Below are 16,923 nucleotides of genomic sequence, written 5' to 3'. Positions count from 1 at the left end.
GGCCCCACAACGCACCCGCGCCCCAAACAGCCCGCCGCGCACGGCGGCTCTCACCTCCTCCTCCTCCCTCCATCGCGAGATTTCCAGCAGTTAGAAAACCGGAAGTGAGCTCTACCACCTTCCCGGAACCGGGAGAGGAACGAGGGAGAAAATAATGTTCTAAGTAAATGAGCTCCTCGTTAGGAAACACTATCAAGAAACAGTCAATTTTAAAACTTTGATGAATGTCTAATTTACATCTGTTCCTGGCTTTTGGATTCTAAAGTTCCCGTCCGTGTCTTCCAACTTCCACCCTCCCCCCACAGCTTCCTGAATGATAGAAGTTTCCGAAGGCCGTTGCTTCCAGAAGGTACTGTCTGGCGTTAAACTAATCTCAGGTGAAAAATAGGTCTCGGGCGGCCTGCACTGCGTCTGCGCGAGCTCTTGCGCCTTCCCGCGAGAGGAAGGCGGGCTCTGGGTTCCGGCGTGGTCTCCGCCGGTTGAGGGAGAGTAACTCTTGCTGCTGCATCATGGCGTCCGTTGGGACCCTCGCTTTCGACGAATATGGCCGTCCTTTCCTCATCATCAAGGATCAGGACCGCAAGTCTCGTCTTATGGGACTTGAGGCCCTCAAGGTAACGGGCCCGGGACGCACTGGCGGTGGGATGAGGGGAGGCGGCCGAAGCCGGTGGTTCTGCGCCTGCGCAATGTCTGAGGGGTTCTGCCATGTGCTCCGGGGGAAGCTTGAGAGAGCCCCCTTTGGTCTCCAGTCCGTCACCCCGCGCCTGGGAAAAATCGACGTATAAGCCTTTAGTCTCATCTGTGGATTAGGGTGGCCCGCGGGTGCTCTTCAGAGTTGGGTGCGGCTGCTTGAATTCTCAGGCGGTGAAGGCGCGTCCTCGCTGGTTTCTCCAACCTGCAGGCATTCCGAACAGTGTTTTCGTCAATAGGATGCAGGAGAGGTGTTCTCAGGTCACCTGGGCGGTTAGGACGCTGGCTCTTAACGTTCAGTCGGTGTCCCTGCAACGGCCTCAAAGGAAATGAGGGTCATTTTCGTCGTGGCATCCTAAAGGTTTAGCCATTTCATTTTTGAGTCCCTTTATACATGGCGTATTCCTGGGTGTGGTCTCGTAAAAGTTAAAAACGTACACTTTTAAGGAAAAAAATACAGCTGCAAGAGTGAAAGGTGGTCACCAGTAACCGTAGTACAAGACAGTGTGTGACCGGAATCACCAGCTTTGGGAGGGCGTGTGTGCAGGTAAAAAGTCAGAGGCGGTCATTAGGACTTTGGGTAGAGCATTGGCTTTTGGTCGGGGATGGAGTAGTGTTCTGGATGGGGGAGAGCTAGCTGCTAGGGAGAGGGAAAGCAAGAGCAGGAGAACGCCTGGCACCTTGGAGGAGACAGCAATCTGGTTTTAGCATAGTCTAAGCTGCAGGGTGGAAAAGGTGGAAGTTCTTGAGCTCCTTGACATGACCTTGTTATCCTCGGGGATGGGAGGGAGCCGTTGACAGGGGTTTGAACAGAATCACAGTTTAAGTAGAACTGTACCTGAGGAGGTGGTGTTTGGGATGGAATCCATGAAGTTGGTGTGTATGACCGTGTCATCAGGTCTGAGATGTCCCTTGTCTTGAGGTTTTACTTAAATTAAGCGCTACAGTTCTGCCCCAGGCTGTTTCACTTAGGGCAAGTTACACATCCTTTCGCAACCTCCTTTCCCAGTGGGGCCAATACACCCCTGTCAAGCGGAGGACAAGAATTAAATGGGGTAACCTAAGAAGTGGCCACCCAGCCTTTGACCAATGGTAGGTACTCAAACCACTTGTGTTATGTGTTCAGTTTTGAGTTTCATGGAAAGCAACCAGCAGAGAAAGTAACACCCAGTACATGCACCCAAAATACCAGGATAACAGAAGCCACAGGTGATTTTGCCTCTGCCACATCTTTGTAATCCTCGGTCTCTTGAGACAGGTCTTAAAGAGAAATGTGGCCCCAGAGCTAGTAAAGAACAGGACCAGGGTTCAAACCCACGTCTGTCTGACAGTGCAGCCAGTAGTCTAGAGCCTGCTCCGTGGCCTCGGGGCTGATCCTGCTTTGTTATGGGGTCTGTCCTGTACGGGGTGCTTAATAGCACCCTGGCCTCCACCCTCTGTGGTCCCCTCCCTGATTGTGACAACCAGGGATGTCTCTAGGCATTGCCAAACGTCTCCTGGGGGCACATTCGCCCCTGGTTAAGAACCACCTGCCTGTGGTCATTATTCTTTAAATATTTCATTGTGCAGACCTATCAGTCAAAGATGTATTTTAAGAATAACCAGTATTTTTACGAACTAGTGAACTTTGTGTCTTGTTAACCTGTGAGCTTGGGTCGCAAGGGAAGGCCTCACAGAACATTGCATTAAACTGCTTTGTAAACTGGTCAGGATTTAATGAGCGGAGGTCTTCAGTGCATCAAGACTTCGGGGGTCAGAGGGCATGTTGGAGAGCAGGCCTTAGCCGCCCTCACTGGAACAGAGCGAGGTCTGACTTTGAAGAACACCTGGAGCTTACAGACTTGAGAGTCGGAGTCCTGGCCCTGTCGGAGTCCTGGCGACTCATTTAAGGGTGGGGACTGAGGAAAGCAGCACATTTGGGAAGATGGATGGCCCGCTGGGTGGGGGGGTGAACCTGAAGGTGATGAGAGACCCTGGAAATCTGCATTGTGTGGTGGGTCAGAGTTAGGTTGGTGAGGGCAGGAGCAGAAAGACAGGGAACAAGGTATTTGGAGGGAATATGAGCGTAATTTATGGAAAGGAAAAAGGATGCATTCGGGCTTCTGTTATTTTCAGCATTGACCCCCTTGGTGGGCAGTTCTTGGTTGTGGGTTGTGTACTGACTGGACCTTTGGGGAGAGGAGTGTATTAATCCATGGCGTGACAGTTCAGGGTGTTGTGTGTAGACGGCTGGACTCCTCCCACGGAGTTAGCTTTGTACAGTGGTCCTGCACGGCCTCTCGGGTCAGACTGTCCCTGCTCTTGGCTGTAAAATGGGCCCGGAGAACCTGCCTCATTAGATGTGTTGAGGGTTATAGAGAGAACACAGAGCACTTGGTTCTGTTCTTTTACACAAGAATTGTCTTCTCTGACACTAGGAGTTGTGCAGTTTTCACAGGTAGATGTGACCCTGTCTGCTGCCTTTTCTAGAGAATAGAAGCTGTGTCATAAGTGAGTTCTACAGCGATATGTTCTTAAAATTATGTCTAACTTGAATATTGGCTTTTTCTATTTCATTTAGTCTCATATAATGGCAGCAAAGGCTGTAGCAAATACAATGAAAACGTCACTTGGACCAAATGGTAAGAGACTTAACATTTTGTGTTTTTTAACGAAAGTTGTATAACATAAAGTAGTCAATTCAATCTGTTTACAGAAAGTTAGGAGACGGGGGGTGGGGCATCCTCCCCCTAATAAGGTCAGATGTTTAGGATGTATCCCAGACCTTCAACACAGTTAAAAGTCATAATGCTACATCCAAATTTAGGTTGTGTGTTTTTTCCACTTGACATAATTTCATTAGCATTTTCCAAATCATAGCTGTTGTCTTTTGCAACATTATATTTTGTGATATTACATTTAGTGATGCTCCATAATTTTTTTTTTTTTTGCAATTTCTCTAGTTTTAGCCATCATTAAATTGTTTCAATGTCTTGCTTAAATTAGCCAATCTAAAAAGGTCTTCATGGAGATATTCCTTCATGTATGTTGAATTATTTGTAATAAGCTGCTAGAAAGGTACTGGGTCAAGAAGTAAGGGTAACTGTTTTATAGGTTTAATGTAGGTTCTTTCTTTTCCCCTCAGTCTTTTTAAACACAATTGTCTCTTAGGGCTTGATAAGATGATGGTGGATAAAGATGGTGACGTGACTGTGACCAATGATGGCGCCACCATCTTAAGCATGATGGATGTTGACCACCAGATCGCCAAGCTGATGGTTGAACTGTCCAAATCACAGGATGATGAGATTGGAGATGGAACCACAGGAGTGGTTGGTAAGAAAAAGCAAAATATCCTGTCTCATTTGAGAGGAGTTATTTAATATTAAGGGCTTTCTTGGTGGCTCAGACATTAAAGAATCCACCTGCAGTCCAGGAGACCCAGCTTTGATCCTTGGATTGGGACGATCCCCTGAGAAAGGGAATAGCTACCCAATCCAGTATTCGTGCCTGGAGAATTCCATGGGCAGAGGAGCCTGATGGGCTACAGTCTGTGGGGTCGCAAAGAATGTTACAGGCCTAACATGCTTGCTAAGTGTTTATTCTGAATCACATCATGGGGAGACAGTCTGACAAATCATGTGGAAGGACACCATACAAGACAAATGGCCCAGGCTCTTCAAAAGTGTCAATGTAAAAGAAAAAAAAGTGTCAATGTAAAAGAACAGGAAGGGAGTGGGGAGTGGAGTAAGGCAGCTCATCTAGATTCAGGGAGCTCAAGAGAAATGACAGCAGCTCTAACGTGTGAAACCTGGTTGGGTGCCAGATTTCTTTTTCCAAGCTCTGAAGGATGTTTGGGACACATGGGGTCATTTGTGGGTTATGTATTAGTATCTTACCAACGTCAGCATCAAGATTTCCTGAGTGTGACAGTTACGTTACAGCAATGCAGAAGACTGTGCCTATCCTTAGGAGCTGAATGTTAAAATACTCAGGAGTGACATGTCTGATTTCTGCAACTAATTTTCAAATCATTGAACAGAAAAAGCATGCGTATGTAAAGAAACCATGCAACAAAGTATTATTAATAAGTAAATTGTATTCATTATACTACTCTTGAAATTTTTTTTGAATGTTTGAAATTTTTTTAAGTTTGGAAGGATTGATGAGATGAATATCCTCAGTGTTACTTTTTCTGCATTTGAAATTCGAATTAACTTATTCAGCAAGTATTTTATACATTTGTTGGGAAGCAAACACTGTTCTGGATGTACTTGGAGTGCAGCAATATATTCAAACTTATTTTTGTGGTGCTAAAATGAGAGGAGAAGGCAACAGGTCGGGGAAGGATAGTAAACAAATTTTATTACTGTAGGATGCCGGCATGAATTTCACTGAATAGAAATCCTTGGCCTAGGAAACAGGAAGGTTTTTTCCCTTATAAAAATGGTTTGTATATTACGTTCTTTGCATCCTGTATGTCACTGAGAGTTGAGCATCCACCTATGAGGGGTGCCTGTTAGAACTGTGTTAGAACCAAAACGCGAGGCTCCGTTTTTAGGGATGGCCTTCCCCTCTGAGACACTGAGCTTGAGTCTGGAACCTTCGTGCGTCCCGGACAGCGTCTCATGTGTGTTGAGCTCTAGCGGTTGCCTGAGCCAGGTGTGCTGTCTCGCCTGCAGTCCTGGCTGGCGCCCTGTTGGAAGAGGCCGAGCAGCTGCTGGACCGTGGCATTCACCCCATCAGGATCGCCGACGGCTACGAGCAGGCCGCCCGCATCGCTATCGAGCACCTGGACAAGATCAGCGACAGTGTCCTTGTCGACATGAGGAACACTGAGCCCCTGATCCAGACGGCGAAGACCACGCTGGGCTCCAAAGTGTGCGTGTACAGTGCGGGGTTGCAGGGCGCGTTCGCGCAGGAGGCAGTGCTCGTGTGCTGTGTCTTAAAGACAGCTCAGGATTATCCACAGTGGCTTCATCCTGATTTATGAGCTGCCTTTCTGGTTTTGTTATTTGGGTTTACTTTCTCGTTACTGCTGGTATAAACATGGGCATTTTGTGTTTTTGTTGGAGGCTGGATTTCCAGGTTTGGTTCAGTCCTCTTGATGTTTGTGTAAGCTATATAGTTCTTTACTTCTCAGGATAGGCTAGGGTAGGACAGGGTCCTACTAGTGGGAAGTGGGAAGTACTCATTTTTTGTAACAGTTTCTACCGTTTCTTTGCTGGGAAGCATTTTAGTGGAGAGGTTCTCTTTATTCATTCGACAAGGAATTTAATGATCCAGAATTTTCCTTAGTATGAAAGGGCAGTCTTGAAATTGTCTTCCATTGGCTGTTGTTAACATTTACATAGTACTCATTACTTGCCAGGCCTACTACTGAGTCTTGGGGACACAAGACAGCTCTTGCCCCCAGAGACTCAGCCGCCTCAGCCACGGGGCACACTCAACTTGAACAACAGTGGAGACTTAGGGGCTCTTGTTACAATGTAGTGTAAAAACCTAATGTAAGGTACCTTATTGCACCATTTGTCTTAATCCACATCAGTTCGGGAAGTTTTTAAATTTGTGCCCTAAAGGATGACATGGGCTCAACTTAGAGGGCAGGGCAAGTGCAGCAGAGACGGCTGCTTCCTTCTGTCCTTCATGGTGCCAGCTGTCGTCTTGTCACAAGTCTGAGCGGAGACCACTTCTGGGCAGGGGTGACTGTCCAGGGTGGCCTCTATTGCAAGAAGAGCACTCTGGTTCTCCTGGAAGGAAGGCATTACCCTTTCTTGAAATGCACACATTCTGTGTTACTGCTTTCTAAGTTGACTCAGCTTCATTTGCAAGTCTTTAGAAAACTCCAGTAAGCATAGATCTTTACTATAGAAAACATTCAAGTGGACCAACAAGGGCCAGGTACACTCAACATAAGGTGAAGCATTGTATGTCAGTTACTTAGGACACAGTATTTTAGTTTCTTGGCTGTCTTTCCAGGTGACTTAGGATTCCAGGCACTGTATTTGGAGGGCTACAGTTGCCTTGTGGTTTTTTCAGAATCAGATGTGAAATTATCGAGCAGTCTCTTGAGATGTTAAGTGGTGCACTTCCCATAGATAAGATTGGCTTCTCCTTGGTGGTTTCATCTCTTTCCTGTTCTGTTTTGGCTTGAAAGTGTTAGTGGTATTACAAAATAGTAGTCTTGGTAAATTTTTGGTTCTTGGTATACGTTCGTGGTCTTTTAGTGTACATTTATAATGGAAGAAAATAGTACATTTCAGTTATTATTAACAGTTTTTTCCCATCCCAGTTTATGATTCCTTTTGGGGTCCCTGGACCCGGGTTAAGCGTCCCTTCCCAGACTGCTGAAAGCGCAGGTCATGGTGACACTCTTCCCTGGGGACCCTGCACGTGGTTAGTTCTACATGATACCTGTGGGTCACAGTATGTCATGTCATCTGAGTTCACAGCACGTGTTCTCTCTGGCTGCAGTCACTGTTGAGTGGACATGAGAGGTTAGTGTTGTGTGTCCCCTCAGGGTTAACAGCTGTCACCGGCAAATGGCCGAGATTGCTGTGAACGCCGTCCTCACCGTGGCTGACATGCAGCGCAGGGATGTTGACTTCGAGCTCATCAAGGTAGAAGGCAAGGTGGGTGGGCGGCTGGAGGACACCAAGCTGATCAAGGGCGTGATCGTGGACAAGGACTTCAGTCACCCGCAGATGCCCAAGGTGAGCCCTGCCTCCATGGCATCAGGCTTTTCCCTCTTGAGCCCTCCAGGTAGTTCATATGTTTCTGTCTCTTCCTGCAGCAAGTGGAAGATGCTAAGATTGCAATCCTCACATGTCCATTTGAGCCCCCGAAACCAAAGACGAAGCATAAGCTGGATGTGACATCTGTGGAAGATTTTAAAGCCCTCCAGAAGTACGAAAAGGAGAAGTTTGAGGAGATGATCCGGCAGGTGCGCCTCACCGCAGCTCCCAGTGAGGTTTACGCTCACTGGGGCCGACAGGACACAGCCACTTGTGTAGTTCTTTCTCTTTTCTGTACGCTAATGCTCCCACCTATACACCCAGCTATGTTTCTCGCCTTGGTTTCAACCTTTTTTCCAATAGAAGAGCACAAAGAATACTTCTGTTAACATGATTGTGGCATTTCTTTCCCAGATTAAAGAAACTGGTGCTAACCTAGCTATTTGCCAGTGGGGCTTTGACGATGAAGCGAATCATTTACTTCTCCAGAATGACCTGCCGGCAGTTCGCTGGGTCGGAGGACCTGAAATTGAGGTAGGAAGCCCCCTGCAAGGACACTGCGTGCAGGGCTGGAGCTCGTGGAGCATCTCTGCTCGAAGCCACTGTGACCACACCCTGCTGTGGTTCCCACGCTGTGCTGAGGCTCCACAGACCAGAGGCTGAGCTGCAAGAGGGGAAAATGCTAGAATCTTTCTTCCTGTTTGTACATGAGTTTCTGGTGTGGCATTTTCACGTGCTTTCCTTTCTCTCTGCTGTCTGGTTGGCCTGTTGAGGTGGGAGACTGACTGGTTGTGCACTTCTGTGTCAGGGTCATAAACATTCAGAGCTGCCCCAGACATGGTCTGTGGCTCTGCAGACACAGCCTAGTTGGTCCTCATGGGAGCGAGAGGGGAAGGGGGAGAGCTGAGAGAGTGTGCAGGGTCATAGTGGCAGGCCGCCCACCCTTCAGAACCTTGTTCCCTGAACAAGGCATTGGGCTGGACCTTGATACTTGGGCTGGATTCGGCAGTGGTTCTAGGGAGCACGGCCGGTCTTGGGTCACGTTCGGCCCATCTGTGGTCTGGTGTTGAGAGTGCCGCGTTCACCATGCTGGTCTTTCCCTTCCTCCCGGCAGTTGATCGCCATCGCCACAGGCGGCCGCATCGTCCCTCGGTTCTCAGAGCTCACAGCTGAGAAGCTGGGCTTTGCAGGTCTTGTGAAAGAGATCTCGTTTGGGACCACCAAAGACAAGATGCTGGTCATCGAGCAGTGTAAGAACTCCAGAGCCGTCACCATTTTCATCAGAGGAGGAAATAAGATGGTGAGGACTCACTTCTTTGTCCTGCATTTTTTCTCCTGCATTTTTTCTGATCTGGAATGTGGTTGGGTTTTTCGCATAATGTATTTAGCTGGGACACTTTGAGGAGGACAGGCTCATCTTTCTTGGAGAAGCAGGGACACCTCGGGAATTCCTTAGCAGTCCAGTATTAGGACTCTGCTCTTGACTGCTGGGTCCTGGGCTCGATCCCTAGTCAGGGAACTAAGATCCCTCAAGCCATGCAGTGTGGGCCCCTCCCCTACCTGCCCCCCCCAGAAATAAAGTGGGGTCACAGTGTAAAACCCTGAAGACCATGTTCCACTGTTGGGCCTACGGGGTACACTTGCCTTTCCTCGGTCTCAGGTAGAAATGGGGACCTGGGAGAGCGTGGGTGCGCGCTCCACACTCCAGGGACAGGTTTCTAGCGGATCACGGTGAGTAAGACTCGTCGTAAGGGTGTTGCTTTGTCATTTTTGTTTGACCCCCTTCACCACTTGGTCATACGTCCTGGAGTGAGGCCTAGGCTGCCCGGTATTTGGGAGTTTTTCCCCTAAGTACATTATAGGGGGGAAAAGTAGAATGAAGATAGGAACCGTTAACTTAGGCAGTGTTGCTTTCCCCAGATCATCGAGGAGGCCAAGCGTTCCCTTCACGACGCTCTCTGTGTCATCCGAAACCTCATCCGGGACAACCGCGTGGTGTACGGCGGGGGCGCTGCGGAGATCTCCTGCGCCCTGGCGGTCAGCCAGGAGGCTGACAAGGTGAGGGCTTCTGACCACGGTGTGGGACCAGCCGCGTGGTGTGCGGTGGGGGCTGGACGCCGGGACTTTAATCTGAGCTGATCCTTGTGCCTGTGGAGGTGGATGCAGGTTACCACAGGCCAGCGTGTGTCAGCCTTTTTCAGACTGCAGCCTTGACACAGATCTCTGCACACTTAGTGTTACCTGGAATTGAGAATTGCTCAGATGTAACTAAAGGTGCAGCGGGAAGACTGGCTTTCTTGACTTCTGATGTGTACCTTCTGCATCCTTGCCCTCATAAATAGCGGCACTCATGTTACGGCCTGTTCTGAAAACTCGTCCCGAGTTAGCTTTTCCAAGGGTGCCTTTCTGTAATGTCCCCAGATAGCTGCTGGGGGTTCTGTCAAGAAAGCTGACGTGACCCTGTGCCCTTGCAGTGCCCGACCCTGGAGCAGTACGCCATGCGCGCCTTCGCCGATGCACTGGAGGTCATCCCCATGGCGCTCGCCGAGAATAGCGGCATGAACCCCATCCAGACCATGACTGAGGTCCGGGCCAGACAAGTGAAGGAGGTGAACCCTGCCCTTGGGATCGACTGTCTGCACAAGGGGACCAATGGTGAGGCGTTGGGCTGCGGTCTGACCTAAACTGGGGGATTACGTGCTACATGATGTGTACCGTGAACTCATCCTGGCTTTTTAAATTCTTGAACACGCTTCAGGTATCCAGGTCCTTAATTCTAGTGTTGGATGTAATTATCTGGGGAATTGTTAGGATGCTGGTCTTAGCAAGCTACAACAAAAAACTGCAGTGCAGTATTTATTCCAAAGGTGATTTCCATTGTAGAAAATCATTCCCATCTCATTTCTTTTACATAAATGTCAGTGTGGGTTCTGTATGTCATATAAAATAGTTCTGAAATTGACTTTCAGTTTACTGCTGATTCTGTGGGCGTGTCCCGTAAATCATAGGGTGTTTTACAAACGGAGTGTGTGCTGTGACTTCTGTAGTACTTCCATCATTCATCACTGAAAAGGTCGCACAGCCCTAGCATGTAGGGATGGTGGTCCTGGTGAATCCCCAGATTCTGTACTCATTGGGCTGTCTTGGGGGTTCTGTCTCAATCCTGACCACAGAATCCGATGGCTTATTTTTTTTTAACTCAGAACTGCAGATGTGTTCTGGATTTTAGGTTACCAACCTGAGGATTTAGTAACAGCAGCAACTTCTTGTCAGACAGTTAACATTTCTTTAACTTGAATGTCTGGGTTTTTGCTGAAGCAACTTTCCTTGTCAGGCACCGTCTCGCCTCACTCACTTTGGTCTTACTGACCGACGGCGTAGGGAACGTTGTGGGGTGAGACGTCGCTGAATGGTTCCCTCTTTAGCAAGTCACTGAGAAACTCACCGTCATGGAAGAGGGCTCCCTGTCCTCCAAGTGCTCCAGTGACCAGGCCCGCATTCCAGAATGTCTTGGGAACTAATGAAATTGTATTCTTCTGAAAACATAACCGGGACTAGTGGCTTTCAAAGTTCTATGTCTTTTTTTTTTCTCTGATTCATAAAAAGTATTAATGATAACGGGCTTCCCTGGTGGCTCAAACAAAAGATTCGGCCTGCAATTCAGAAGACCTGGGTTCAATTCCTGGGTTGGGAAGATTCCCTGGAGGAGGGTATGGCTGCCCACTCCAGTATTCTTGCCTGAAGAATCACCAGGGATGGAGGAGCCTGGCGGGTTACAGTCCAGGGGTTCCCAAAGAGTCAGACACAACTGAGCGACTTTCACTTTCCATTAATGCTAGGAGTGTGCTGTTTTAGAATAATGAATTTGTGTTTTTCAGATATGAAACATCAACATGTCATAGAAACCTTGATCGGCAAAAAGCAACAGATCTCTCTCGCAACACAAATGGTTAGAATGATTTTGAAGATTGACGACATCCGTAAGCCTGGAGAATCTGAAGAGTAAAGAGAGAATTTAGAGTAAAATGAGTAAGATCCACTACTGTGACGAAATAAATAGGTGTCTTGTGCTGCATCTACAGCTATTTATTGTTACGTCCCGTATCAGACACTGTAGTAGATGCTGTGACAACAGTAGCTGTTTGGTAGCCATAGTTTCACTTGTTCAGAGACATGAAAGTGTAGAGGTATGATCTCACAAGGTTTTGTATTTGTTATATTAAAGGGAACTCTAAACAGCCTTTATATTCTGCTCTTCAAGTTAAACATTCACTATAACATTCATCAAATGCCTTAATTGAAGGAGTTTGAGTTGAAATTTTTTTTTTTTTTTTTTTTAAATGTAGGACCTGTTTTTAAAAACAGTTTTAAACGTTTGGTTTGTTCTCAAGACTTACTTTAACATTGAGGAATATGGGCTTGGTCCTATTAAATTTATTTAAGTGCTGCATCTGTCTACCTGGGTGAATCTTTGATTGTGGAGACCCTCAGAGATGAGTATCCAGCACACGCCTGGGCTGTCTTCTGTGCTGTTAGGTTATACTAACTGGGTGGCCCCACAGTGCTGCGTAGACCAGCCTTAACCCTGTGATCGTCACCCAGTCCCCTGGCCTTGTCCTGGCCTGGCTCCACCCAGAGTTCTGGGCAGCGTTGTGCAGAGGAGGCCAGGGTGGGCACAGGCTGGCGGCACCCGCAGGTGCTTGGAGGGCCATTCAGAAGCCGGTTGGGGTTTTCTCAGAGGAGCAAAGCAAGTGAGGGTTAGAGTGAAACAGAAAACATGGGTTGAGTGGAAGGAAACACCTTGCAGTCACCATGTGCAGATAGGTTGGTACTGAATTAGTTCTACTTATTGTGGGTTTGATCCCTGGGTCTGGGAGATCCCCAGAAGAGGAAATGGCAACCCACTCCTGTCTTCTTGCCTGGAGAATCCCCATGGACAGAGGAGCCTGGCAGGCCACAGTCCATGGAGTCAAGAAGTAAATCGACATGACTTGGCAACTAAAAAGTACTGGCTCACAGGGGCATAGCCCTTGGCAGAGGCCAGGCTGTGTTCCGAGCACTTCACCTGTTACCACCCTGTGATGGAGAAAGGCTTCTTGCTGTTCACATCTTACAAATGGCCTCATTGTCCAGCATCTTCCGGCCTGCCTTCAGTGGAGTAGGGTCAGACCCTGGCCGACTTCCCTGGGGTCCCATCTCCCCGTGCTGTTCTGCCCCCTGCTGGCTTGTGTTTGCTTTTCTAAAAGCATGCTTCTTAGAGGATGTGATGAAGAAGGGCACTCTTGTGCCACCAGGGGAGAGGGTTTGGAGCCATCAGTTTCTCCTGGGAACCTGGATGCTGGCCAGTCTTAACTGTTGGGTCTTTGTGTTTGCTCCATGTTAATGCGTTGGTGGTTTCACTAGGAAACTTGGCAGTGAGCAGTAACATAGTTCTTCCTGATGAACATACAACCTAGTACGTATCTCATCGTGAAATGGATTCTGAAGTGGCTCAATTATAATTTACTACCTATTGGGTGCAGCATCAGAATGCATCAATTTCAAGTTTAGTTTCAGTGCAGACACAGACCCACTCAGATAACTGTCTTGACCTAGTCGCCTGGATGAGTTGATTTACAAGGGCGAATTTCAACCTGTGAAGAACATCCAACAGCTTGCTTTGAACCAGAGTCTCCCACGTGAAGCGGTTTGTGGTTGAATGAAGACTAAACCACTCCTCAAAAGGGAACCACGGATGTTCCTGGAGGGTTTTGGTTGAAAGAAACTATGTGGTTGATGAACAAACTCGTAGATGTGTTCTTCACATGCTTTTGATTCTTTCCAGGAAAAGCACCTCTTCTAGGTACCACGTTACCCTTTATCTTCCAGTTCCAAATGGCTTGTTTACATCCCTTGTGCTTTGGCTGACCCCCATCTCATGCCTGGAGAAGGAGATGGCAACCCACTCCAGTATTCTTGCCTGGAGAATTCTGTGGACAGAGAAGCCTGGTGGGTTGCTGTCCATGGGGTCGCAGAGTCGGACATGACTGAAACGACTTTGCATGCATAGGAGAAGGAAATGGCAACCCACTCCAATGGTCTTGCCTGGAAAATCCCAGGGACAGAGGAGCCTAGTGGGCTGCAGTCTATGGGGTTGCACAGAGTCGGATACAACTGAAGCGACTTAGCAGCAGCAGCATCTCATGCCAGTGAAGCCCTTGACCCGAGGCCACATCCCCACACAGGACCCAGCACTCCTGTTGGTTCCCAGTTCCTGTACTTCCAGCTTTATTCAGTGTTTCAGGGGTTGGAGGCGAGTTCTTTATTCTTCTGTTTTCTGGCCAGGCCACTCAGCTTCTGGGATCTTAGTTCCCTGGCCAGGGATGGAACCTGGGCCCCTGGCAGTGAAAGAGTTCTAGCCACTGGACCACCAAGGAAGCCCCTATTTGATGTCTGTTAAATGGCTTGATCTTTAATTACAAGCAATCACACAGAAATAGAGCTTCCCAGGTGACTCAGTGATAAAGAAACCGCCTGCCAATGCCAAAGATGTGATTTTGATCCCTGGGTCGGGAAGATCCCCTGGAGAAGGGAATGGCCACCCACTCCAGTATTCTTGCCTGGAGAATCCCGTGGACAGAGGAGCCTGAGGGGCTACAGTCCGTGGGGTGACAGAGAGGAGAGTTGGACATTACTGAGGGACTGAGCACATGTTAGAAGAAGATGTGAGAACTTCTGTCTGTCCTCTGTAAGGAGAGACATTGAGGTTTGCAAAAGTGGAAAGTAATGCTACTCCCCACTTTTTTCATTTTGGAAAATATAAAATACATTAATACATCAAATGCCAGTCAGTGTAGACTGGCATAAACAGGCGGCAGGGGGTAGGGCATTTTGCAGGTCTTGACGAGTATTCAGGGATCTTGAAATCAAAATGTTTGAGAACTGCTCCGTTAGTACCTCTAATCTTCATGAGTAGTCCTGGTCATCGACAAATCCAAGAGATGCTACATAATTTGCACCAACCTGAAGTAAACTCCAGTTCATACAACACATGTTCTGAAGATAAGCACTGAAGAGCCTTATCAATACTTGCACTATAATCTTGACTCCTGTTTCGAAGACAATTGAAGCTGACTGTGAGAACTTCCAGCTTCCGTGCTCCCACCTAGAGTCTCACCCGCCCACCCCCCTCCCTGTGGTAGGCAGGATTCTGCACCCGGGTTCAGCCTGGTGGTGCCGTCAGACACTGATCCAGATGCTGCTGTGAAGGGACTTTGCAGGTGGAGTGAAACTAGCTGGCAGACCTTAGAAAGCTGATGTGGGTGGGCCCCATGCAACCACAGCAGAAGAGAGGGGCAGGGGCGAAGGACTGGACGCCCACCTGCTGGCCCTGAGAGGCAGGGGCCGCGTGCAGGCCCTGAGGAAGGAAAGGAGAGCTCGGTCCTAAGCCGCGGGAACAACTGTCCCTGACACTGGGATGTTCAGCTGGCCCTTGGACAGCACAGGTGGGGGCACTGACCATCTATGCCGTTGAAAATGCAAGAAAAAATTACAGCCGGTCCTCCATGGGCTCGGTTCTGCATCTGAGCGTTCAGCCAACATCAAACATGTGGTACTGTTGGGTTTACTGTTGAAAAATCTGCAAGAGGACCCATGCAGTTCAGGCCTGTTCTAGAGTCAGCTGTATCTGGAAGCAGATCCTTCCCAGAGCCTGGCCAGCCAGCACCTGCACTTGGACCTCATGAGACCCCGAGTGGAGAAACCAGCTGAGCCAACCTGGGCTTCCAGTCCACAGAACCGTGGGGTCATACATTTGTCCTGAAGCCACAGAGTTTGTGCTCATTTGTCACACCAGCACTTTCTGGGCACCCGACAAGATCACACTTCTGGATTCTTGTGGCCGGTGGGACCTTGTAAGCAGCTCGGGCCCATGAGCAGAAAGAAGCATCGTTTCCAGGTCAAAGCACTGACTCGCCATGCAGGGCCTTCTGGGGCCCTTTCCTCTGGGCTCAGCCAGGGCCTGGCCCCGGGAGGTGACGGTGACAGCAGTTCCTGCCAGCAGCCGCGGGCACAGCAGGAGCAAGCTCCCGAGGGCAGGGGTAGAACCTCTGCATCCTCACCTGCCCCTTCAGTTCAGTTCAGTCGCTCAGTCGTGTCCGACTCCTTGCGACCCCATGGTCTGTAGCGCACAAGGCTTCCCTGTCTGTCGCCAACTCCTGGAGTTTACTCAGTCATGTCCATGGAGTCAGTGATGGCATCCAACCATCTCATCCTCTGTCGTCCCCTTCTCCCGCCCTCAATCTTTCCCAGCTTCAGGGTCTTTTCAGATGAGTCAGCTCTTCGCATCAGGTGGCCAAAGTATTGGAGTTTCAGCCTCAGCATCAGTCCTCCCAATGAATATTCAGGACTGATCTCCTTTAGGATGGACTGGTTGGATCTCCTTGCAGTCCAAGGGACTCTTCTTCAGCACCACAGTTCAAAAGCATCAATTCTTTGGCACTCAGCTTTCTTTATAGTCCAACTCTCACATCCATACATGACTACTGGAAAAACCATCTTTGACTAGGTGGACTTGTTGGCAAAGTAATGTCTGTGCTTTTTAATATGCTGTCTAGGTTGGTCATAGCTTTCTTTCCAAGGAGCAAGCGTCTTTTAATTTCATGGCTGCAGTCACTATCTGGAGATGGTGCCCAAAAAATAAACTCTGTCACTGTTTCACCTCACAAAGCAGAACAGAGCAAACCCCTCTGGGTCCTGAGCCCGGGCCCTGCCACCCCTCTCCTTTGCAGCACCCCTGAAGGCAGGCTGACACACAGTCAGAAGCAACCACAACTCAGCCCCCTGACCAGTACCTGATGACACGCCCACACGAGACTGGGTTTATTCTGCAAAATAAGGTCATTCTCTTCATTTTGTAGATTTCCCATTGAGAAAAACTAGAGGGTGTGGGTGGTCAAGAATCCGCCTGCCAGTGCAGGAGATGTAACAGACACAAGTTTGATCCCTGGATCGGGAAGATCCCCGAGAGGAGGAAATGGCAACCCACTCCAGTAGTCTTGCCTGGGAAATCCCATGGACAGAGGAGCCTCGAGGGCTACAGTCCATGGGGTCACAGAGTCAGACGACTGAGCAACTACGCCACCACCACCAGAGGTCAGAACATTCGGGCAAGTTTCCCAAAGCCACACGGGAGCTTGACACCCAGGGGCCTGGATACTGGGACCCCTCCCCGCCCACCTCACTCTCATCCTGCTCCACCCTCACCGCTGCCCACCCACCAGCAGGCCTTCACTGGACGGCAGGATGACAGCTGAGGGGAGGAGGGCCTGGGTTCTGGGAGAGCTCCCACTAACAGAAATTGACAGGATTTCCCTCCCTCCCCACGAGGCCTGGAGGAGAGGGGCCCAGAGCAGCAGGCACGTACCACATCCTGACATCAGGAAGGCCCTGAGCCACTCCTGGTCCATTTAAGGGTGTCTGGGGGAGACTTCATCACTCTTTACTGTTCAGTCGCTCAGTCATGTCCGCCTCTTTGCAACCT

The 16,923-nt window shown here is 49.0% G+C and overlaps 1 protein-coding gene across 1 annotated transcript; it reads left to right on the top strand.

The window, feature by feature from the left end:
• The first annotated feature begins 425 nt into the window (after window positions 1-425).
• CCT5 (chaperonin containing TCP1 subunit 5) lies at window positions 426-11,851 on the top strand. The gene is made up of 11 exons (XM_061129333.1): window positions 426-614; window positions 3,251-3,311; window positions 3,841-4,005; window positions 5,352-5,550; window positions 7,190-7,382; window positions 7,463-7,612; window positions 7,818-7,937; window positions 8,518-8,703; window positions 9,324-9,461; window positions 9,878-10,058; window positions 11,282-11,851. Exons 1-11 carry the CDS (start codon window positions 510-512, stop codon window positions 11,407-11,409), a joined length of 1,626 nt encoding a protein of 541 aa, XP_060985316.1. The 5' UTR covers window positions 426-509; the 3' UTR covers window positions 11,410-11,851.
• The last annotated feature ends 5,072 nt before the right edge of the window (window positions 11,852-16,923 follow it).

Source organism: Dama dama, chromosome 25, assembly GCF_033118175.1.
Source record: "Dama dama isolate Ldn47 chromosome 25, ASM3311817v1, whole genome shotgun sequence".
Lineage (NCBI taxonomy): Eukaryota > Metazoa > Chordata > Mammalia > Artiodactyla > Cervidae > Dama > Dama dama.
Note: the sequence above shows the minus strand (reverse complement) of the source record. Positions and strands in the feature narration are given on the sequence as shown.

Bases quoted from the DNA above. Each gene is read 5' to 3' on its own strand.
- CCT5 (XM_061129333.1), top strand. From the start codon at position 510: ATGGCGTCCGTTGGGACCCTCGCTTTCGACGAATATGGCCGTCCTTTC. The intron at 4,006-5,351 runs GTAAGAAAAAGC...TCTCGCCTGCAG, and splicing joins TGGAACCACAGGAGTGGTTG to TCCTGGCTGGCGCCCTGTTG. The intron at 5,551-7,189 runs GTGCGTGTACAG...GTGTCCCCTCAG, and splicing joins ACCACGCTGGGCTCCAAAGT to GGTTAACAGCTGTCACCGGC.